This window comes from Panthera leo, chromosome B2 (assembly GCF_018350215.1).
Source record: "Panthera leo isolate Ple1 chromosome B2, P.leo_Ple1_pat1.1, whole genome shotgun sequence".
Lineage (NCBI taxonomy): Eukaryota > Metazoa > Chordata > Mammalia > Carnivora > Felidae > Panthera > Panthera leo.
In genome coordinates, this window is record NC_056683.1 from 67,230,572 (window position 1) to 67,252,508 (window position 21,937).

General features: G+C 38.1%; 1 protein-coding gene across 4 annotated transcripts in view; it reads right to left on the minus strand.

Moving 5' to 3' along the window:
• Window positions 1-323: 323 nt before the first annotated feature.
• COL12A1 (collagen type XII alpha 1 chain) overlaps window positions 324-21,937 on the minus strand; it is a 115,982-nt gene continuing 94,368 nt past the window's right edge. For 3 of the 4 annotated variants that reach the window (XM_042939180.1, XM_042939182.1, XM_042939181.1), the window contains 14 exons: window positions 20,233-20,310; window positions 18,827-18,913; window positions 17,370-17,423; window positions 16,180-16,275; window positions 14,695-14,748; window positions 14,284-14,337; window positions 11,240-11,293; window positions 9,754-9,825; window positions 6,490-6,525; window positions 6,314-6,380; window positions 5,024-5,212; window positions 3,991-4,059; window positions 2,798-2,968; window positions 324-590 (listed from right to left, as the gene is read on the minus strand). In XM_042939180.1, the coding sequence (XP_042795114.1) occupies window positions 415-590; window positions 2,798-2,968; window positions 3,991-4,059; window positions 5,024-5,212; window positions 6,314-6,380; window positions 6,490-6,525; window positions 9,754-9,825; window positions 11,240-11,293; window positions 14,284-14,337; window positions 14,695-14,748; window positions 16,180-16,275; window positions 17,370-17,423; window positions 18,827-18,913; window positions 20,233-20,310 (1,257 nt within the window). In that variant the 3' untranslated portion in view covers window positions 324-414. Of the gene's footprint in view, window positions 591-1,144; window positions 1,778-2,797; window positions 2,969-3,990; window positions 4,060-5,023; window positions 5,213-6,313; window positions 6,381-6,489; window positions 6,526-9,753; window positions 9,826-11,239; window positions 11,294-14,283; window positions 14,338-14,694; window positions 14,749-16,179; window positions 16,276-17,369; window positions 17,424-18,826; window positions 18,914-20,232; window positions 20,311-21,937 lie in introns of those variants that run through there. The other variant, XM_042939179.1, reaches the window with a different exon arrangement.

A 21,937-nucleotide genomic window follows, 5' to 3' on the forward strand; every position in this document is an offset into this window, starting at 1 on the left:
GAATTACTTGAATCGTGGTGTAATTGAATTGCAAAAAAAGTTTTGTAAAAGATGAACTGCCTTCTCGAAATATACAGTAGTCCTGTGGTTCCAGGACTTACTGCTTAACCTAAGAGTTTCACTGAGGCTGCCCTTTGTGCTAACTAAAGGCACAAGGCACGTTCTCTTCTTGCACCTTTGGGGCAAAGTATTTTGCAAGCATTTCAAGGGCAAAGGCAAAAATGTCTACAAGACTGCGTGCAGCGAGCTAGGTTTCCTGCAGAAACAAGGTTCTCTACAATCAGAAAGCGTACTCTTGGATGAAGCAACGCCGGAAGACACATCGCAGATAAGACGTACACCTCTCTGTCTGACCTGTAAATGAAAATCCCAACACCTCCCCCCAGCGTGGCTGCGCTGCGCGCGGTTTCAGGTTCACTGCCCAGGGCCGCGGGGCAGGGCGCGCCGCCAGCGCGCGTGGGGAGGATCCTCGTCGCCAGGCTCGTCGGCGCCGTAGTCCTCGTACTCGTCCGCCGTCCGCTCGGGCTCCACCGGCACGATGAAGGGCTCCCGCTCGGGCAGGTAGGCCCCGCCCTCGGGCACGTACGGCTCTGTCCGATTCAACATTACAGTTATGGCATGATTTGGAAGGCACACACACAGCAAAAGCTAAATCATCACCCGAGGTGATGGCAATCCAGTCTTATCTCATAGCTATAAATAGAGAAGTTACAATGTCCTGATTACGTCCATTTGCTGAGAGAATTTGCTGATGATCAAATAATGAAATGGCACTTTTTTTTTTTTAACCTTCAAGGATCCAGCGGTAAATACAATCATTGCACAAATACCTGGGAAGGGTCAGAGGCTGGGCCAAATAACTGTAAACGCAGAAACCTAGGTAGGATTTTCGCAACTGTGCAGGAGTTCAAACTCCTCAATTCAAAGAACAATTTGGAAAGATGAGGAGATAAGGGAAGGTTTTATTGGCTCCTAGAAACTGAACGCTGGAGGTGGGAATCAACTATCACCAGGTAATATACAGTACATGACATTTTCTGTGGCTGTCTCTCCCACAGACTGAGTTACAGTCGGTGGGTGAGGAACACCAGTGACGACAGTTAAACAGGAAGAAGAAAAAGTGGCTATAAAACTTTGGTTTGAAAATTGCAATTACAAAACCCAAATGAGAGTACATGTACAAAAAATAATAATAGTAAGACACATGCCCTGAATCAGACACATCGCTAACAAGCAAGAGATGAGGAGATTCCATTCGGTGTTATTCCGGCATAGAGCAAGCAGCAGGCTTGGATGCAGAAGCTTATTGTAGAATTGTTAAGTGATTTTAGTGGACAGGATCACATACAAATCATTTACAAGCCACAATTAGTTTATTATTTACATAAGACATTTCCCTTTAACCAGGTTAATTGTTTTTCTCCAAATGGCATAATCTCCGCTGGTTAGTAGTTTTATTATGCGCCTCTTTCACAACTGAGGCTCCTCATGGTTGTGTGTTTGAACTTTTTTTTTTTAATAATACTTTTCTATATTATTACTGAAATGCATCAGGCTTATAAACTAACACCACTGCTTTTATCTCATTCAAGTTAGTATAAAGAGTCTCCACCCTCCTTTATGATGTCCACCCGGTTCTTTAACCATATATCTGTGGTGAAATTTCCATACAGACTCATTTCCTAATAAGCACGTGCGCAAACATCTCAGAAACAGGATTTTCATGTATTCAAACTGTAAGCAGCACTGGCGACTTAGAAAATTTGTTAGCCGGAACCTGAAACAGGTCAAAGATGATAGTTTTTAAAAGTTGAATTACTATGCAAAAAAATATATATACACATCCATCTAAGTATGTAATGGTTAAAATATATATATATATCCATATATTTCCAGTTATTCACACATACCATAAGGCAGAGGTAATTAAAATTTATTTTATAAAAAATTAAATTATAATTTTGTGAATGAGCTGCATGAGAAATTTATATTAAAATTACTACTTTTGGTCATATATAAGTATGCACATAAATATATAGATATATAGATATTTAGATATCAACTACTCATGCACTATTTGCTAGTAGCCAACCATATCAAACAGCAGTATCATTTTTAAAACTTGCAAGATGCTCGAGGGTGCGCTGATGAAAAGGTCACCTCTGACCACAGCATGAGTTTCTTATTCCCAGATCAGCATATCTCCCTTGTCTCCACACTCCCCAAAATCAGGCGTAAGACACCTGGCCTCTGTAATTGTCAGACACTAGATATGCACTACCAACTCTTTAAAAGAAAAAAATTAAGTCCCAGATTTTAGGAACATTAATTCTATGGACAGGATGAGACAGTGTATTATTTTCAGTTGTCTGCACCATGTCAGCAAAAAGTTTGCCTCAACATCAGATTCCCAAAACAATTTTTTAGTATGTATTCTTGATATTCTATAATTATATTCACAAATCTCTCTTCTCAATCTTTAGGTTTAAAAAAAAAAAAAAGTCATGTTATAGCATTCTTTGAACTCCCAGAAGAAGTAAGGAGAGATTTATGATGTGATTGGGCAAATGTAGAAATATAGGAAGGAAGAGCAAATAACCATTTGACCCCTAACAGTGAAGTCATGTTTTATGCTTTGAGGGAGAACAACATTACTGCATAATCAAAACACACAACTGAAAGAGTTTATATCTTCAAAAAATCCTCAAATCAACCTTCCTTCAATCCTAGGGAACTTCATTTCCATAAAGGTTCTAAATTCAGGTGAATTTGGGTTCCTACAATGGCAACAACATACCTGGATAGCCTTGCCCATTGTATGGGATGCTGGCACACTGGGATGAATCACAGTATCCAGGAGGACCTGGGGGGCCTCGGATACCTGAGTTTCCAGGACGACCTGGGGGGCCAGGAGGACCTCTTGAACCTGTGGACCCTGGTGGACCCGTTCTGGATTCTCCTTGTGGACCTAGTATGGGGTTAAAACAGAGATTTCCCCTCTTGTCAAATACATCTCCTGAGGCAGTCCACAATTCTTCCACACCACCACTGCCTCAAGACTACATGATGCACTAGTGTATGGTAAGAAAATATTTCCTTAAGAAATCACCAGTATGAACCAAAGTGTGAAACTTTCTTACCAGTGATCCATCAAGAATTAATGACAGAAATACAACTACTTTAACGATTGTATCCAAAGAAAACTGACTTACCAAGAATTAAGCCAAACTAAAGATCCCAGTGAGTTCCCTGGATGGTTCCCACTCTTACAGAGATAAAACTATCTGAAGGAAATGGTTATATTAGCCGTGTTAGACTGCCAGGAGAACATGGGAGTGCCTGCCCCACACCTCCAGACTATGTAAAGTAATGTTATTTCTGGATCAAGTTGTACGTATTTATGGTTAACACAAATGTAAAGATTTAACCACTAGGGCTGACCTTGGTTACAGGGTCTCATGGACCTTATAACGAAGAAAAACAAGAAGTCATTTTCAATCTAGTAAATGAAATGCATAAAACAATTGGACAACTATTCTTTCTTTCTAAAACATCAATAAAGAAACTGTGAATGAAATCTTGTAATGTGTCAGGATTTTTAGTGAGAATATGTTTTCTCAGCCGCTAGCAACATCTTGAAGAATACTAGAAGAAACAGGAAATAACACCATCCTTAAAGGCTATGTGGCCAAACAAAACAAATGGGAATTCCATAAAAAAGAAAACAGTAACCCTCTGTGTCATTAAAACCCATACCCTCATATATTAAAGTTACAGTGAGTGCTTAATATAACACATTCAAACATTTTTTTTTTTTTTGAACAAAGAGAACATAAAAATGAGCAGGTTTATACAGGTTGAACTTCTTGCTAAAATATATTCACAATGACAGGCCTGCCTGAAGCTAACAGGATGAGATTGTGAATCTCTTAGGGTTGTATACTCTCAGTATTTATGCTGTTTACTTATTTGATTTACTACCAAACGTACCTGGGGGGCCAGGCAGCCCTCGAGGTCCCGGAGATCCAATACCCCTTTCACCCTTCTCTCCCGGCAAACCTAAGGGAGGACAGAAAGAGAACAGGGAGAAAATTATCTGGAAACATGTAGTTTTCATCTTAACTGATAATACTTAATTCAAGTAATTCACTTCTTTTAGTGAAAGCAGAAACTAATTTTTCACAGAAGTTCACTCTTTAAGCCAAATTCTTTCTAGACATTTGGGTAATTCCAGATTCATGGCCAAGAAACAAATCTGGCTACAAGTCAGGGGGAAAATTATTTGAAGAAAACAAACATGTCTATTATATATTTTTTTTAGAAATAGTAATTAAGAACAGGAATCTTGACTACATAGTTACAACTCATTCAGACACACCTTAAAGGTAGCTCTTTAATAGCTCTATTGCATAGCATCCAAACCGTTAGAATTATAGAAGTATCTAAATTTTCCCCAGAATATTAACTGCTGCTTTGACAAAAGGGAACACCCAGCATCCCGAAACATCTGGAATTAAATAATTCTATTTTTCTTCTTTTCCTTCAATGACACTTATCTACCATGAAATTAAAGCCAAACAAACACGTAAGACCAGTGCCAAGCCCTGAACAAAGGAACTAAAAGAATTTGGATCTAAAACTGTAAGGCTGCTTAAGTACATTCTAAGTACATTCAATGTACATTAAGCACATTGCTAGTCACAATAATTAATATTTTAGCATTTGAGTTTGCCAAAACAGTTTTTCCCATCAACAATAACAACAAACAATCAGAACACAGCATTATCTTTACTGAGATCTCCTGACAAAATCCTCCCATGTTCTAAGATACGGATCTCTATGGCCTGCGGCTGCCTAAAGAAAATAACGGGTTCGTGGACACACAGTTTTTCTGGGGCTGTCCAAACAAGAATAATTAAAGCAGTTTGCCAAGTTCAGCCTTCCACGTGTTTTTCAACCTGACCCAGATCCCCCACTTGCAAATTCCTTTCTTTAGCCCTGTACATCGGCCAGAGATGCCCACCTCGTTCACCCGGGGGCCCCTGCATCCCTGGTGTGCCAGGGAAGCCTGGTCGCCCCCCAGGTCCCGGTTCTCCTCTGGCTCCTGCACTGCCAGGAGGGCCTGGGGGACCCGGTGGGCCTGGTTGGTTGCGATTGGAGTGATAATCATTTGGAATCTGATTCAGCATCTGATTGAATCTGCTCATCTGACCTACAAACAGAAATAAGACTTGTTAGTAAGAAACGCAGTAGGGAAGGGATGAGATGGTGAAACTCTTCTCTTAGTGTCTAGTGAAATCCATCTCTATTCCTCCCCCTCCAGGACACATTCTAATTAGAAGCCTAAAAATAAAATAAAACACTCCAGTCATCTAGGACAAAATGATTCCTGATAAACATGTGTCTCCACAAAAATACTGACCAGTAAGTCACAGCATTACTATAAACGTAAAAGAATGGTAAAAGTTTGATATGGCTCTGATATAAAGCCCTGTGGTTTGCCAGATGATGTCATTCAAAAGAGAACCTTTCTTGAATTAAGCAATTTTTTGTGTGCATGTACCTAGAATGATAATCAGGCTTTCGTGTAAATTGGAATCGCGTATAGGATACATTGAAAAATACAGATCTCTGGGCCTCATCTCCAAAGACAATAATTCACTATGTTTAGGGTGTGGCCCAGGAACACTCATTGTTAATGAGCAATATAGGTGATTTATGCAGGTTTCCCTCAGTATCACACTTCAAGAAACACTGTTAAGAATTCTGAAATAGCAAACCCTGAGTTTAAAGCCATGCTGTTTGTAGGCACTGAGCTTTATTACTTAATAGGCTTCATAAAATAAGAAGAAAGAGTCTGTGAAAAATAAGGAGGCAATAAAAAGGTCACCACCAATATGTACTTTCTATGATCAAATTAATCTTGATGGGCCCCCTTCCTTAAAGTCATAGAATAATTTAAAGTTTATAACTTTAAAAATCCAGTGTTTGCTGCTTCTACATGTATCCTGATGAAGATCAGTAAAAATCCTAACAAGGAAATTGAAAAGCCCTTTCAAAATATGATTCTATATCAGATTAAGTATAGGATACAGGCTATTATTTTACTTTGGGTTCTTGTCTTATCTTAATGACAGTCATTAACATATGACTAGTTTTAACCGACCAGATACAAAACCAAGAATGTATAAAAATAAGAGATCATCACAATGAAATAGAAATATATATCTTAGAAACTCTGTGACTCAAACTCTGCATTTTCCTGCAACAAATTTAAAAAGCATTCATACATTAAAAATAAAAGAAATTTTACCACTTATCAATTGTTCACAGACTTGTCTTGCAACTGCTCGCATCATGTTCTGGGAAGCAATGTCTCCCTTGTTGATCAAATCAATGAGAATCATTAGCATATTATTTCTATAGTTTCAGACTTCAATGTTTAACACACAAAATAAAACAGTAAATCAGATTTTAAGAAATACATACTCTATCGCCCTTCTCTCCTTTCAATCCAGATGGACCCTGAAATACAGGAATTTTGTAGATTAGAAACTGACAAACATGATCTAAAATGATTCACGAACAGACATGATGATGAAAGAGAGCAAGGTCTGCTTTCTAACAGATTAGCAAAATGACACTTCATATTTATATCCATCTTACTTGCATTTTGCTTGTCTGTAAAAAGGAATCTTTCTGTCCTTGTCTCTCATAGAAGCACGTATCCTCCAAATTAGTGCTGAGATGTGAATTTTATGATTACACATTTAGAAATTATGTAGTCTGCATGCATTTATGATGCCATTTGCAATATAAGCCTGGAACTAAAATAGAGATGAGAAATTGCCCTTGGTACCATTACTCTTTCCTTTACATCACCATGGCTGGGTAGCTCAGATTGTTTCTGTAGATTGTCCATGAGGTTAATCTTGGTTCAGTTCTAGTAAGAACCAGTGGGAATTGAGTCAATTTCCTAACTAAATATATATCTCTAACTTCTTGCAATTATTTTGTGTGTGTGTGTGTGTGTGCACTGAGTATAAAAGGAACCATGTGTCTCTCTTACTAAAGTGGTCCCGCATCTAAACGCAGCCACAGAATATTTGTCCCTACTCTGTCAAGCCTCTCACTGGCCATGAGAGGATCTTGAAAAAAGTTTTCTATAGTGCCAGAGGGTTTTATTTTTCCATAATGTGTTTCTAGGCTGCCAATTGCTATCATGAAAGGAACATCTAAACCATTGACAAACCCACTGCTCACGTAATGTCCCAAACCGAACCACCTCTTACAGTCCCTAAGAATTTTGCCTAAAGAACTCCAATATCTTCCTCACTGCTCTTCCTGTTTTCCCATTCTTCCTCTCTAGAGTCTATTTTCCACACAGAAGCCAGAGTGATATCTTTAAAAGGAAAATAAGATTAGGTCACTCTTTTAGCTCTAAGCGCCCATCATACTTAGCACGAAATAAGAATTACATATCTTGGGCTAGATGGTCCACACAATCACCTTGTCCAGCTCTCTGGTCTTGCCTGCTACTCTTCTTCCCCTCAACTCCCTTCAGTTCAGGTACACAGGCCTCTCTGTGGTTCCTTTCATATGCCAGACTCATTCTTCAATCATTCTTCACTTGAGGCTTTTGTTCATACCTGGATCTTCTTCCCACAGATTTTCAAACAGCTCTCCCTCCATCCACTCCAGTGTCACCTCCTACGACAGGCTCCCTGACCACTATATCTAAAATAGCCACCTTCTCACTATCACAATTACTCCCTTGGCCCTCACTCTGCTTCTTTTTCTTCACATCACTCAACACTGCTAGAAACTATATTGTTTACGTACACGTTTTGGTCTATATCCCCCACTAGAATCCCCATGAGGGCCAGGACTTTGTCTTGTTTACTGTTGTATCCCCAGACCCCAGAACACAAGAACATGTACTAGCACATTTAGTCACTAAACAAAAAGATTTTGAGTCAATGATAAAAAATATTCCACAAGAAGTTCCTTGAAACATCCGCCCTACAACATCATGTGTTACAAGTTAGCGAGAAGATACCAACTGCTTACAAGAGCTAATGATATAAGCCAACAGCCAAGCTCTCTGCTAAGACCTTTCTATACCCATCTGCTAGTTTTAGTTTTAGAAATTAAAGGTAAGTTAGAAAAGAGAAGAAAAGGAGGAACAATTTTCTACTTTAGAAGGATGAGGAAAATAAAGGGGAAAAAGAAGGTAGGGAAGGTCCAAAAAATGTTACCAAATGATAAGAAGAAACTGGAGTTTGGTTCTCCCTTTGCCAAAACTCTACACTCCCTTTGCCAAAATTCTACACTCTTACAGAAACGCTACTGTTACTTAGTTTGGAGCCTTCTGTAAATTGCAAGGAATTTCTGTTTTGTTTTCTTTTACATTTACTGCTACTTTGAGATTGTTCCTGGTGTGTGTGGTTTTTTTTAATTTACTGCCACTGTGAGATTGTTCTAGTATATATGATTTGTAGAAATCATCTTTATTGCCAGTATCTAGAGATCACATTTCAAGTAAAGGAAGCAGAAATTTCTTTTAGGTTTCTAGTTCCAGCCATCAATTACATCTGGTATATTCTTATGTAAGACTCCATTTCAGTAATACTCAAATGAAATAGAATTGTGAATGGGTAGAAAAGTTCCATGTGCTTTTAACTGCTCTTGTGAAGTTCCTGCTATGATTCACTGAGGAAAAGAGAGTAATAAATTCATGTGCTAGGGTATACACAGATTGTAAAATATATCAGGGGTCCTTTCATCTTAATGCTGCTTGCTTAATTTTATGTAAACGTAGAAGGCAGGCCGTGTCACATAAAGATTCTACCCTAAGTTTCTTTGACATTAGACAGTTTTTAAACTTGGGTTTATATAATTTGGACAATACTTAAAAAAAGAGTTCCGTCCCGAGAACAGCCCTGATAGATTAGTGTCATTGCTAACAGTTGGACTTACTTATCTTGGAGATAAATTTTTATGTTTTAAAATTCATTTCAGACAAATAAACTGCTTAAAATAAATTCACACTTCACACATACAAATAAGAAAAAGGTTGTAAAGAAGAATATGATGCTCAATGTTCATTAAAAATACTTCTGGATTGGCAATTTTAGAACTTCAAATTCAGTTTTGGAGGTACCAACGTGGAAATGCCAGATATGCATAATGCCATTATTTTAACCAGGCCATCTGACCAAAAGGAAGTTAAACTGTATGTGAATTGCAGCAGGACAGTATAAAAAAGTAAAATAGCAGAGCAGAGAAATCCTTTTAATCCTAGGACTACTGTCTAGCAGATGAAAGAGAAATGACCAAATGCATGGCCGGCTGACACTCATCAAGGGTTACCATCTATAAACTACAAATGAAGGCACCACGCACCATCATGTATTTTTCTATCTTAAGCAGCATACCGCTCCTAAATAAAAGAATCGTTCTGCTGACCCAGCTTTGAGTGTTTATACAGTGCAGAAATATGTGTCTTGGCTCAAAATCCCATTCTCCTTTTAAAGAAACCCTATGACCACAGTTTTCATCCCAGAATATTATAACTCAGAGAGAAAAACTTTAGAACTGGTACCAAGTTAAATCCATGGGTTTCGCATAGTTTCAACAAATGCTTCAAACACATTACAGAAGAGATAACATAAATACGCCAAAGTCTTGGCAACATCCTCATTATTTATGGCCACAGAGAAATGACTCCAGACATGCAATCTGTCCACTTACTGGTCTGCCATGGTCTCCAGGTTTTCCTGGTTTCCCACTAGGTCCTGTGACTCCTGGAGAGCCTGGGCTTCCCTGAAATACACAGGCGGAGAAAGGGAATGATGCGATGAAAGAAAAAGCCCATCTAAAGTAAACTAACAAATGTGGCCAGCTCTAAAAGCCTGTAACAGAAACAGCATACAATAGAGAGAGTAAAACCAAATTTTAAGATAGCACGAAAGAAAAAATTTTGAAAATTCTCAATATTTATGGTGTGTATAGTTCTAAAATATATTTTAAGACCACTTGAAAAATATATAGATACATATAATCAGTTTCACAATTCATAGACTGCGATTCTCATAAATTGGTTACAAAATGAATTTGCAGAAAGCAATCCCTATTTTTTTAGTTCATTTCTATTACAAAACCAGGAAACCCCTCAAAAGACAGTAGTGAAAACTTTGGTTGGGGAAGAAATTAAGAAAGTAGCTGTGTCTATGCTAAATCAGGTACCACCGTGGCACAGTCTTCCCTTGTTGCTGGGAGTCTTGGTCTCAGCCTAGAAATTCACTATTTCGTTGGTGCCTTCTCTAAACTTCCACTTTTTTCTGTCATCTCAGCACCCTTCACCTCCTCCAAACCATAGCTTTTAACACAGTTTCAAAAATCTTAGCCATATTTTAGTAGAATATATATAATATCTACTAACCAATACTTTATGTTCTAAAGCCTAAAATTTCCTTAAAATTGATCATCAAATTCTGTAAAACAAATAATCCTTTACTTCATCAATTATGCAAATATTAAGCTCTGTAGTAAGTATTTAAAATACAAGTTTACTATACATTTAAACTCTCCTTTACCTGAGAACATATATAATGTCGAATGTTCATTAAACATCAATAATTAACATTTTTTAACATATGCCCTCATGTCTTCATATCCTGCCATAAGACATGAAGATCATCCATCACTTCAGACAAGTTAATTATGATGTCACCTGGATGCAGGCATATAGATGCCACTCTCAAAATCACTGGCTTTGGTGTTTTCCCCAAAAGATCTTAATTAGAAGATCTAGGGTAAATTTACTTCCTCAGAATGACTGATAGTGTTCAATAATAAATGCCCTTAAAACTGAAATGTCACACACCATAGCTTATCAAAATTTTAGAATAGGAAGTAACCAGTAAGGTCTTAAAACCCCACCACTCGATGTGGGGCTGGAAGGAACTGGGGCACTAGCCAACTAGTGGTCAAGTCACTTAGGAGTATTTTTCTATTTTTCAAATGTAACTTGATTAAACAGACTCTGTATTTTAACACATCTGTTTTCTCCAGCCCATTTTGATTTAGGAAAATAAAACAAACAGCTCCCTTGACAGTGCACCCCATAGTACAGATAGAATGTGCCTCAAAAGCCAGGTTACTGGGTTTTTCCCTAGCAAATGGGGGTAGGGATTTTGGGGTGGGGAGACAATAATGTAACCCATTCAGTTCTTACCGGTGGCCCAGGGGGTCCCCTGGGTCCCATTGCACCATCTTTTCCAGTAAAGCCCTATTGTAAACATAAAATTAATTATGAATTAGTGAAATAATGACCAAGTGAAAAGGAAAGATGCTAAAGAGACTGGTAAGAGTGAAGGGTGAAGTATTTAACCCAGCTGCAAGTAATCTTTCAGTACAAAAACAAATATACCCCCAAAATGCTTCCCAATTTAAGCTATGCCTTTGCTGATCATTTTAAGAGTCAAACTAGTCTTCTCTAAAGAAGGAGACTCCTTTCATAAAGATGCTAACTTTTGCTTTTGTGAGACTGTAAGGAAGCCTAAAGGAAGACTAACCTCTCTACTGAAAAAGTCAGTGTCGACAAACTGGTCCAGAAAGAATCAAAGTGGGATGAAAAGAAATGTTGCTGAGAAGAGCAACATAAAAGCTGAAGGAGAGGCCAACCACCTGATTCAAAACTGTCCCGTTTCCTAAGCAATGGCCAGCCAGTTAGGGAAGGACTTCCCATGTCCCCACTGCTGGTGAACTTCTCTCCCCCACCCCAGAAAAGAGTGAAGTTGTCTTGACTGCCTTCCACGCAAAAGAAAGGAAATCCTCAGTCTTCAGCTAATTTTTTAGTGGTTTGCTGCTCCTCATCTTGCATGAAAGACCAGATCCGCACAAGTGTCAGGTTGACTGGGAAGAGAGATGTGCCCCAGGAGCACCGCGCGTTGCTGCGCAGGCTTGCTCGTTGGCTCTCACGACCTGCCTCCATGCGGTGCCAAATGACCTCTGCCTCGCATGAGTCACTCTGCTACCCAGTTAGCATTCATCCCAACAGAGAGATCCCTGAAATTCAGCAGAGGATTTCTGAGTCAGGTCTTTTTTATAGCTCTTGCATTCCTCTGTCAAAGGAGATTTTTGTCTCATTTTCTGCAGGGAGTAAGAGTGATAATTTCATCCATATTCTTGGATTCTAACAAAAATCAAGAGCCTTTGGATAACTGCCTGGTCTAAGTATCCATGCTTCCATTGGTTTTATAACAGAGGAAGTTTAAATTATTTCCTTAAAATTGTGTTAGAAATATTCCACCACCACTACTCTCCGATTTTTTTCTCCAGAAACTTATACAGATAAAGATTTCAGAATGTTTTCTGGGAGCCCCAGGTCTGCTTCACAAAAAACAGACTCCAAGTTCACCTGATGTAACATCAACATTGCTTCTGAGAGCCACTTAAGAAACAAAAATGCTCTGGTGGTATTGCTTAGACAGTTTGAATTGCACGTCTTCCATCTAAATTTCTCCAGCGTCTAAGACACTCTTTTGTTTATTTGTTTAGGTGAGTATTATATTTCTGAATAATTCTCCTTCCTAAAAACTTCCTGATCAACCATTTTCTCTTTTTTCCCCCAGCTTTACTGAAGTATAATTGACAAATAAAAGTTGTACATATTTACGATGTACCTGTTTTGATATGCGTATACATGGTGAAATGATTACCGCAACCAAGATAATTGACATACACATCACCTCACATAGTTCTCATTTTTTGAGTGTGGTGAGAACATTTAAAGATCTACTCTATTTGCAAATTTCAGGTACACTATATAGTATTATTAACTATAGTCACCATGCTGTACATTAGATCTCCAAAGATCATTCATCCTGCATAACAACTCCAACATAGCCTTTTTGTAGCCTTTTTCCAACATCTCTCCATATCCCCCTCGCCCCTTACCCTTGGCAACCACCATTCTACTAGTTGCCTCCATGAGTTCAACTTTTTTTAGATCCCATACATAAGTGAGATCATGCAGTATTTACCTTTCTGTGTTTGGCTTATTTCACTTACACTAAGGTCCCCCAGGTTCAAGTTTCATCCGTGTTGTTGCAAATGACAGGATTTCCTTCTTTCTTAAGGCTGAGCATTTTATACATATAAAGTGTCCATCTACGAACACTTAGATCTGATCAACCATTTTCTTTTAGAAGAGACATATATCTAAGTTGGGGTGAAGAAGAGCTTATCCTAATGTCCTCAGGTCTAACTGAGCCATCTGCATAACTTTGTGATAAATTTTATTTTTTTTTTCTCCATTCTCAAAGCGGCAGTGACTTTCAAAGCTGCTTTCCTCTAGGTGAGGTTGGATGAGAAGACCTATGGTTGTTTTCATAGGTGCACATGTATTAGATACCTATTCATGTGGTTCTTTTGTTTTTCTCTAGTGGTCCCCAAAGCTGTGCCTCATTTTGAAAATCATCTATGCTGAAGACAACCCATGTATCCAATTCCTACCAACTCCATCTTGGTAACAAGTATTCCTTTCTCACTGTGGTCTTTGGGCTTGCTCTTCTGACCTTTCTTCTCTTCTCTTCCAACACAGAATTCAGGTTTCTTTTCCTTCCTTCCTTCCTTCCTTCCTTCCTTCCTTCCTTCCTTCCTTCCTTTTCTTTCTTTCCAGCCCAGATGCCTATACCAAAGTCTATCTAACTTTCCAAAGTTTATGTTCTATCAGCTGTGCGCCCTGTTTTCAGCGTTAGTGGTAGGGAACTAGGGAGTAGGTAGGTGAACAAGGCTGAGCGTAAAGAGGGGAATGATTTCCTGAGAAGCTTCCTCACTCTCAAGCTGGGAGATCTGGGTGGCCTCACCACAAAGTTGGAGTCACAGATTGGAGTTTGAAAGTGAAAAAGCAAAAAAGCATAGAATCTTCCCACTCCCTCATTTTTCTTGAAACAGTGATGGTGTCAATGGCTACCTGTCCCCAGTTCAGGAAAAGCCTTTTGATGGGACATCCCTGGCAACCCACCATGTCTGCACGAAGCCCACGCTGGGTGGCCATGATGGGCCCAACAAGGCTTTCGTAACAACAGCACCAAGTGAGTCAGTCCATCATCACTTCTTGATTGCAGTGTCTTTGGTTTTGCTTTCTAATTGAATAGACTGACTTGTCACCTCTGCAATCTCACTATTGTCCTTTATTGTAAAATAATTCTTCATTAATAGGCAACAATGTGATATCATTGCCAACATCATCATAGCCTGCCTGAGGAAACTTACTCTATCTCCTGGAGGTCCCACTGGTCCCGGTGGGCCAGGTAATCCTGGGGTTCCCTACACAAAAGAAAACAAAGAAGTGAAATGCTATAATATACTTCCTATATGCAAAAACATACTTTTTGTTCTTCAAAATGCTTGAAAAAAATTCAGGGGACTCTGAAAAGAAGCAGAAAACCAGGACCAAGCCCAGTGCCAGCCATATAGTGGATGATCATCAGTATGCCCACACTTGAATTGAACAGCACAAATTTGACAACTAAGACTAGGGGATGAAATGGAAATAATGCGATGCACATAGCCTGGCTTCTGCTTTGCTGCCTCCTCTGGGTTCACCTTTTGAGGCACTACAAGGGCAACTTTTCAAACAGCACCTGACAAGTAAAAAAAGAGGTAGCTTCAAGAACAACTCACCGTCCGGCCGGGAAGTCCTGGCTCTCCAGCATCACCTTTCATCCCTTGGCGACCCTACAGCAGCAATGGGAAAACAGTCCTCAGGCATTTTACAGAGATGAAGTGAAAAGGGGAGACAGGAGTCACTTCTGAAATCTCCATCACTTCATAAATACAATGTAAACACATTTGGAAGGTAGACAAATAAATCATTTTTCGGATTGATGCTCACTTTTTAAGCTATAAATGCTGTGTTCTGATTTCCATTTGTAATATTAAAGGATAATTTTATATAATTATGGGACAATATACCTACTTTAAATGAACATAGTTTAACATAAGGTATTTTCATAGGAATAAAATTTGAAGGGAGAAAAACTATTTTTTATTTAATATATTTAATTAGTTGCTAATTTTAATAGATATTCAATGAAGTGTTATAATTTTGGTCTTTATAACTACATGCTAGAAAACACTTGTCATAAAGGCAAAGTAGAATTAATTAAAACTGAAATATTTAATTTAATAATAGTAGTAAGAAAGGTAAAAGCCCCAAAAGTCCCTTTTGGACACAAGAAGCTAAAAGTAGATTCAGGCAACCCTTTTGAGTGAGAAAGCCCTATCCCTCCACATGTCTCATTTCCAGCTTTATCTGGTATCAATTATTTTTCCTCTAAGTGCCAAGAAAATGTATCTGTCCTATATTAAGGCATCTTAAAAGGGAGTTTAGACTTGAATTTAAAACTATGCAGTTATCATATTCTTATTCATATGCTGTATTCTTTTGTTTATTTTAAGGTATAGAAAAAAATGTTAGTAGCTAAATAAAATATGAGTCTTAAAAGGTAAAAACACCTTTTATAACTTCAGATGAGCTTTTGGAACAAAAGGTAAACATTTCATTAAAAAGTTTTTTAAGGGGCGCCTGGGTGGCTCAGTCGGTTGAGCGTCCGACTTCAGCCCAGGTCACGATCTCATGGTCCGTGAGTTCGAGCCCCGCGTCGGGCTCTGGGCTGATGGCTCAGAGCCTGGAGCCTGCTTCCGATTCTGTCTCCCTCTCTCTCTGCCCCTCCCCCGTTCATGCTCTGTCTCTCTCTGTCTCAAAAATAAATAAACGTTAAAAAAAAATTTTTTTAAAAAATGTTTTTTAAAGAAGTAGTGACCTAGATAGACAATGCAAGCTTGCCTTGAGGTCATAAATATTAGCAAAGGGTTGCCACACACTAAAAGTAATTTCAAAGCCTTCAGGATGTTGAAGTATATATGCATTACTTATTCATTTTTAAAGGTCAAATTAGTAGCAATAATTTTATCTACACATTTAAATATTATTACATGCACTATTTGCATATCTGAAATCATAATCATAGGAAGTTATCTCAATGGCCGACCTTGTTGAGTTCTCAGGAAACATTTGAGTTTGGCAAAATACAGTAAAAAATATTCTAGTTCAACTTAATGTTAATCTACCATCCTCACTGAAATACAGAAAGCCTTTGTGCTTACTTGTTCTCCTGGAATGGAGAGTCCGTTGGGTCCCTGGGGGCCTGGGGGACCCTGGGGGCCTGGAGGACCTGTATCTCCACGAGGGCCAGGGGGCCCCTAAAGCATACAAGAGAGAAACAATCACAAAGTCACATAATGACCTTCCAGTGCTAACATCCAATCAGAAGTCTGTCGGTGTGTCTTAAGACATCAGTCATATAATGTTTGCAAACATTTTCGAAATCTACACACCTATAAAAGCATTTATTAATGCCATTCCTTTCTTCCCTTTACTATTCATTAAAGAACAATTCAAGTGCAATAAATTCATAAGAGCACTTATATTTCCAAAAGTCCCATTAGAAGCAGATTTTTGCAAAAGAGGTAAAACACACTGGATATGATATATTCATAAATTTATACTCAAGAATTCATATGAGATCAAACCTTGAATTTCAGTGGATTTTCTTAGTTTAGGCTGGTCCTGCTTTCTCTTAGACTTGGCCTTATTTCTGGAACTAATGTGTATATAAAACAAGCAAGGAAAGAACAGATATCCACTAAGAAGATGCTCTATGCTGGAGCTTCTTTGCAACATGCCCAGGTAGAAAAGGTACAAACCCGGAGTCAGGGAACTGGGTTATCATCCCAGCCTCACCCTTTCCTAACTGGGTTAGCTTATCATTAGTAATATCATGACTAAAAGCACACATCATCTTCATAATATATTGCCCTAATAAGCTTGAGTTATCTTATGGAAGACAAGTATGGACCTGGTAGAAAAGGGCCGGTGACCCCCCACTGAACATATACATGGCTGCTCAGCTCTTTCTCTGAGACAGGGTGAAAAAAAGAGCCGCAGAACTTCTCCCAACTCCCTCCAGCTTTCTGGTGGGGCTCTGCCCCCTGTGGGTCTCCCAATGATTGGATTACCTGCTCTATTTCTCCATGTTGTAGCAGAACCCTTAGGTTCTTCTGCAGATTTCCTATGTGTAATTCCTATAGCAGTGAGATGCCTTGGACATTTCTTTCTCTGGCTAGTCTAATCCATCATCTTGACATCCAGAGACGAGACTGAGGTAATTATATTACCTAAGGCACACTAAACTTGAACTAACTTGCTCAAGGTCACATATCCCCTTAGTGGAAATTTTAACAATCAGACTTCAACATATACACGAAAACTTAAATGCACCATAAAATATACTTACAACTGCCCCACTGATACCTCTTTCACCTCTGGGACCTTTAGCACCAGGTCCTCCCTAAAATACATAGTAAGAACACATTTTAGGGTAAATATAAGGAAAGTAGGGAGAAGCTGATATACAGAAATGACTTCAAGAAGCAGCATTCTCCAGGCAATTGATACTCCTATGGTTACTTACAAATATTGAAGTGAATTTAACATATCATACAAATACGTGGGGAAAGAGAATTTCATAACTTTGTACATTTTAAGTGTCTCACTTTTACATTCTGAACTTTTCTTAATCGTTAGCAAATTTTGAAATTTATTTGAAAATTTGAAGCTTACTAGAAAAAAAAAGCATTACTTAAATACAGCAAGGAGAAGATTCTGTTTGGAGTTACATGAGTGCACATTCTTCAGTGAAAATAATATGCAAAGAGAAGAATATCTTGAATCTTTCAGAATCTCAGAACATGTAGTTTAGTAACTGGAAATCAGAGTTCACTGAACAAAGAGGAAATAAATATGATAATGACATCCAATAATGCTACCTTATTAAAAAATCCTTACTTCTCAAAAACATCTACGTTAGATCAGGATATAGTTTTATGATTACAGATATAAATCAGGTAAGTCACTGTTAATAAAAAAAATAAATTAATAAATGGTCAATAATTCCAGTGACATTTTATTCTGTATGAGAGAAGCTGGTTTGTAATTAACCTAAAATCAATCTACACTATTTGCTCTGACCTAAGTACAATAAAATTTGTTGTTCTGAGAATCTCTGAGTGATTCCTACGTTAATTAACCATTTTCTTAAAAGACACCACTAAAGCTTAGAGGTATCACTTCCATTCCACAAAACCAGCCCAGGTCACATGCTGGATTAACTGAATCAAGGGGTTCCACATTGATTAGTGAAATCTATCACTGTAATCTTCAGTGTTGTGCGCCTCCCCCACAAATAGACCTGGTCATAGACTTTTTTACCCAAGTTATTCCAAACCCCAATACTTTCACCCAGAGTTTATGGTATCATCACATATGTAAATTTCCCTACTTATTGTCATGATGTATCTGCTACATAAGGTATACATATCCTAGGTTCCAAACAAGGTGTTCAGCCTCTCATCCATGGCTCCATAGCATACATACAAGAAGCTTTTGGGAAATGTTAAGAAATTTTCAAAATCATGGGATTACAGATGGAAACCCAGATTCTCATCTCTAAGGGGATAGCTCTTGAATACTAGCCAATCATTCATTCCTGCATGACTAGACAAAATGTGTTCAATGTGTTCAAACTTTCTTCTTGATTTATTCCATTTCAGATCTCGAAACATACCACAAAAAAATGGCCTGTCCCAGAAAAGACAGATGGCTGGAAGCATTTTATGCACTACATACTGGCAAAAAGATGATCACTCCAAAGATTTAAGAGGAAGGCTAGAAGGACTATTGCAGTTTCCTTACCGCAGGGCCTGGTGGACCTGGAGGTCCAACACTGTCCTGTGTACATGTACAAGCATTGGGAAGAGCAGGGCACTTTGCTTCATCTCTCTGAAATTTTGAAAAAGAATATTCACCTATGAATTGAAAGTGAAATGTCTTCCAATCCTCCACCCCCATTTGTCTTACATACACAAGGAAATCCGGTTCTCAAGTTGAAGAAATAATTTGTATTTATCAGTAAAAATAGTCTTATGTTGAATCTTGCTTTGGTCTTTTATGTCTTTACATTTTACTTTAGGAAACCTTACATAATGAAGAAATGCTTATAAAACCACCACATAGTCCACTGGTAATTTAATGTGGTTTTCTCTAATCCAGTATTAGAGAAATGCTGAGTATCTCAGATATCAATGCCCATTTTGTTCAGAGTAAGATCTAAAATCCTTTCCATGGCCTAGAAGGCCTTACACATTCTGCAAACCAGCATCACCTTGCCCATCTCATTGCCTAACACTGCCCTTCCCGTTCACTTTACTCCAGCCCCACTGATCTACTTAATATTTCTCAGATATTTAGGGCACTTTGTGGTCTTAGGACCTTTGCATGTGCAGTCTCCCCTGATTGGAATGCAGTCCCCGTCATCCACAATTGTACACTCCCTTACTTCACCAGGTCTCTGCTTAAACCTCACCTCATCACTGAGGGCTGATAGTGCTCACCTGACTCTCTATCCCTTCACCATGATTTGTTTTTTCATCCTAAGACTTTCTACTTTGTAATGTAGCATGTATCTACTTGTTAATTCTTTCTCTCTCCTTTCCTTCCACTAGAATATTCACTTCCACTGCTGTAATCCACGCACATAAAATTGTGCCTGGCTTATAATAAATAGGTGCTCAATAAGCATTTGTGGAATAAATAACACACGTTGATCCTGTGGATGTATGTAGCTCACTGCTTGCCAAAAGCATCCACTCCATCATCATATTCAACTTTGTAGCCACAATGAGGGAAAACCATCATCTCATAAAGTAATATGGTTATGTCTACCCTAAGCCTTAGATGTCCACAAAGGTGATATTTTTTATTCTGTAAAATGCTGATATTTTACAAGCAATAGGAGGGCTTTGTAATTAGTAGATCTATCAAACGCCCTGATCCAGCGGACTTTTCTAACTACGCATAACCACCCTGGCTGTTAGGGAGAATTTCAGATGTGGTCTTGTGTATTCCTGGATTTTAAAGGAGGAGGTCACTGGCCTCAGCTGTGGTAGCTGATGAGCATGCACATCGTGCACATTCCTTGGCTCCGTCTTGGAGATTCAGTTGCTGAGTGCTACTTCCTCTCCCAGACCATCTGCATCCGCATCCCTTATTCCAGGAGGGCTTTTAAGACCACGACAACGGTTCCATTCCATCTTACTTACCCTAGAGGGAATATCACAGCATCTGTCTCTACTGGTCCACACCGGACTGCATACAATATCAAAACTCTGGATTTGGAACTGCAAACAACCAACAGAAACATCAGCTAAAGATGCGTGAAAAACATTTCATATTAACAACTCCACATTTTAACCTTTGCCAATTTCTCACAAAGACTCTCTCAAGAGTGCAAACCCTTGAGGGCAATGTGATCCTTACTTCATACGGGAAGAACATAAAAACCTATGCCTAAGAGAAGGAGATGTTAAAACAAAATGCATATGTGAAATTCCCACATCTGATTCACTTCCCCGGCTAAAATAAAATGCTTGATTGAGTTTTGTTTTTTTTAAGAAAACATTAATTTCTTTAATTAAGAATTAGGAATGTATTTAATTAAGAATTGGAAGACTACATCCATTTAAATCAACTTTTAAAAGTCCACTCTTGTAGAAAAATAACATTAAAAATAACATTCTTCATTTATTCTAAAATTGATGTTTTCTTTTCATAAATTCTTACCTGGGACTGACTAATAACTTTGATGATTCAGTTTAATTATTTCAACATAGCATATACTTTCTATTTTTCCACATTTAAAAAATAAAGTTATTTTGATAAAAAGGAAAAGGCTGCTTAGATGTAGCCATCCTTTTATAAACCTGTTATAATTGTTCTATTTAAGGAAAAAGACAATATTCAATAAAAAGTCTATGTATAAACTTGTTGAGTCACTGTTGTACATCTGAAAGTAATATAACATTATGTGTCACCTATATTTTAATTAAAAAAAATAAAAAGGTGCATGCTAAGTGCTTGATAAATCTTAGTTATCATTATTACCATCGTTATTGATTTATAAGATTAAGCATATTAAGTATTCTATTAATCCTAAAAAATGTTTAAATTTAATTAAATTAAAAGTCCAGATGTTTATCACAATATATTAAGTTTGCACTAATGGTTTCTACATTTCAGAATAAAAATTTCACTTGTGAATCTAAGAGAACAAAATCCTGTGTGTGGAAGAAAGCTAAATTAATAAATTTAATATTTATAAGTAAATTTTTTTAAAAAGCCAAAAATGTTAACCTTGCTTTTATTTATTTTTTTAGACCAGAGAGGGGCGGAGAGAGGGAGAGTGAATCTTAAGCAGGTTCCACGCTCAGCACAGAGCCTGACTCAGGGCTTGATCCCATGACCCTGAGATCATGACCTGAGCCAAAATCAAGAGTTGGACACTTAACCAACTGAGCCACCCAGGTGCCCCTAACCTTGCTTATGCATCAATATTATTATTGATTGACATTTAATATAAACTTAATTAGCTTGATACAGTGAAAACTCTAGATTTAAATTTTTACTAATAGACAGCATTATAAATATGGTTGGCATGCTCCCGCCTCAAACTTGAGCCAGTGCAAATTGTGAGTAATGCAGTCAGCTGGCCGCCCTCCTACACTGATCTTCCTTCTGAGACAGACAGATGATGACTCTTCTCAGAGAGAGCACAGGCTCTATGACAGTCACTGTTTGTGTCTGTGTTATCAAGCTACAAATGCTTCATGTCTTGATTGCAGAAATTTGTATTAACAATTGCTATCTTTGAAGAACAAAAAATGAGTTATTTTAGATTTCACTGATTATCCTGGCAACTATTTGTGTTCTACTCTCCAATTTGATACTGTTTCAAGATGACTACATGAT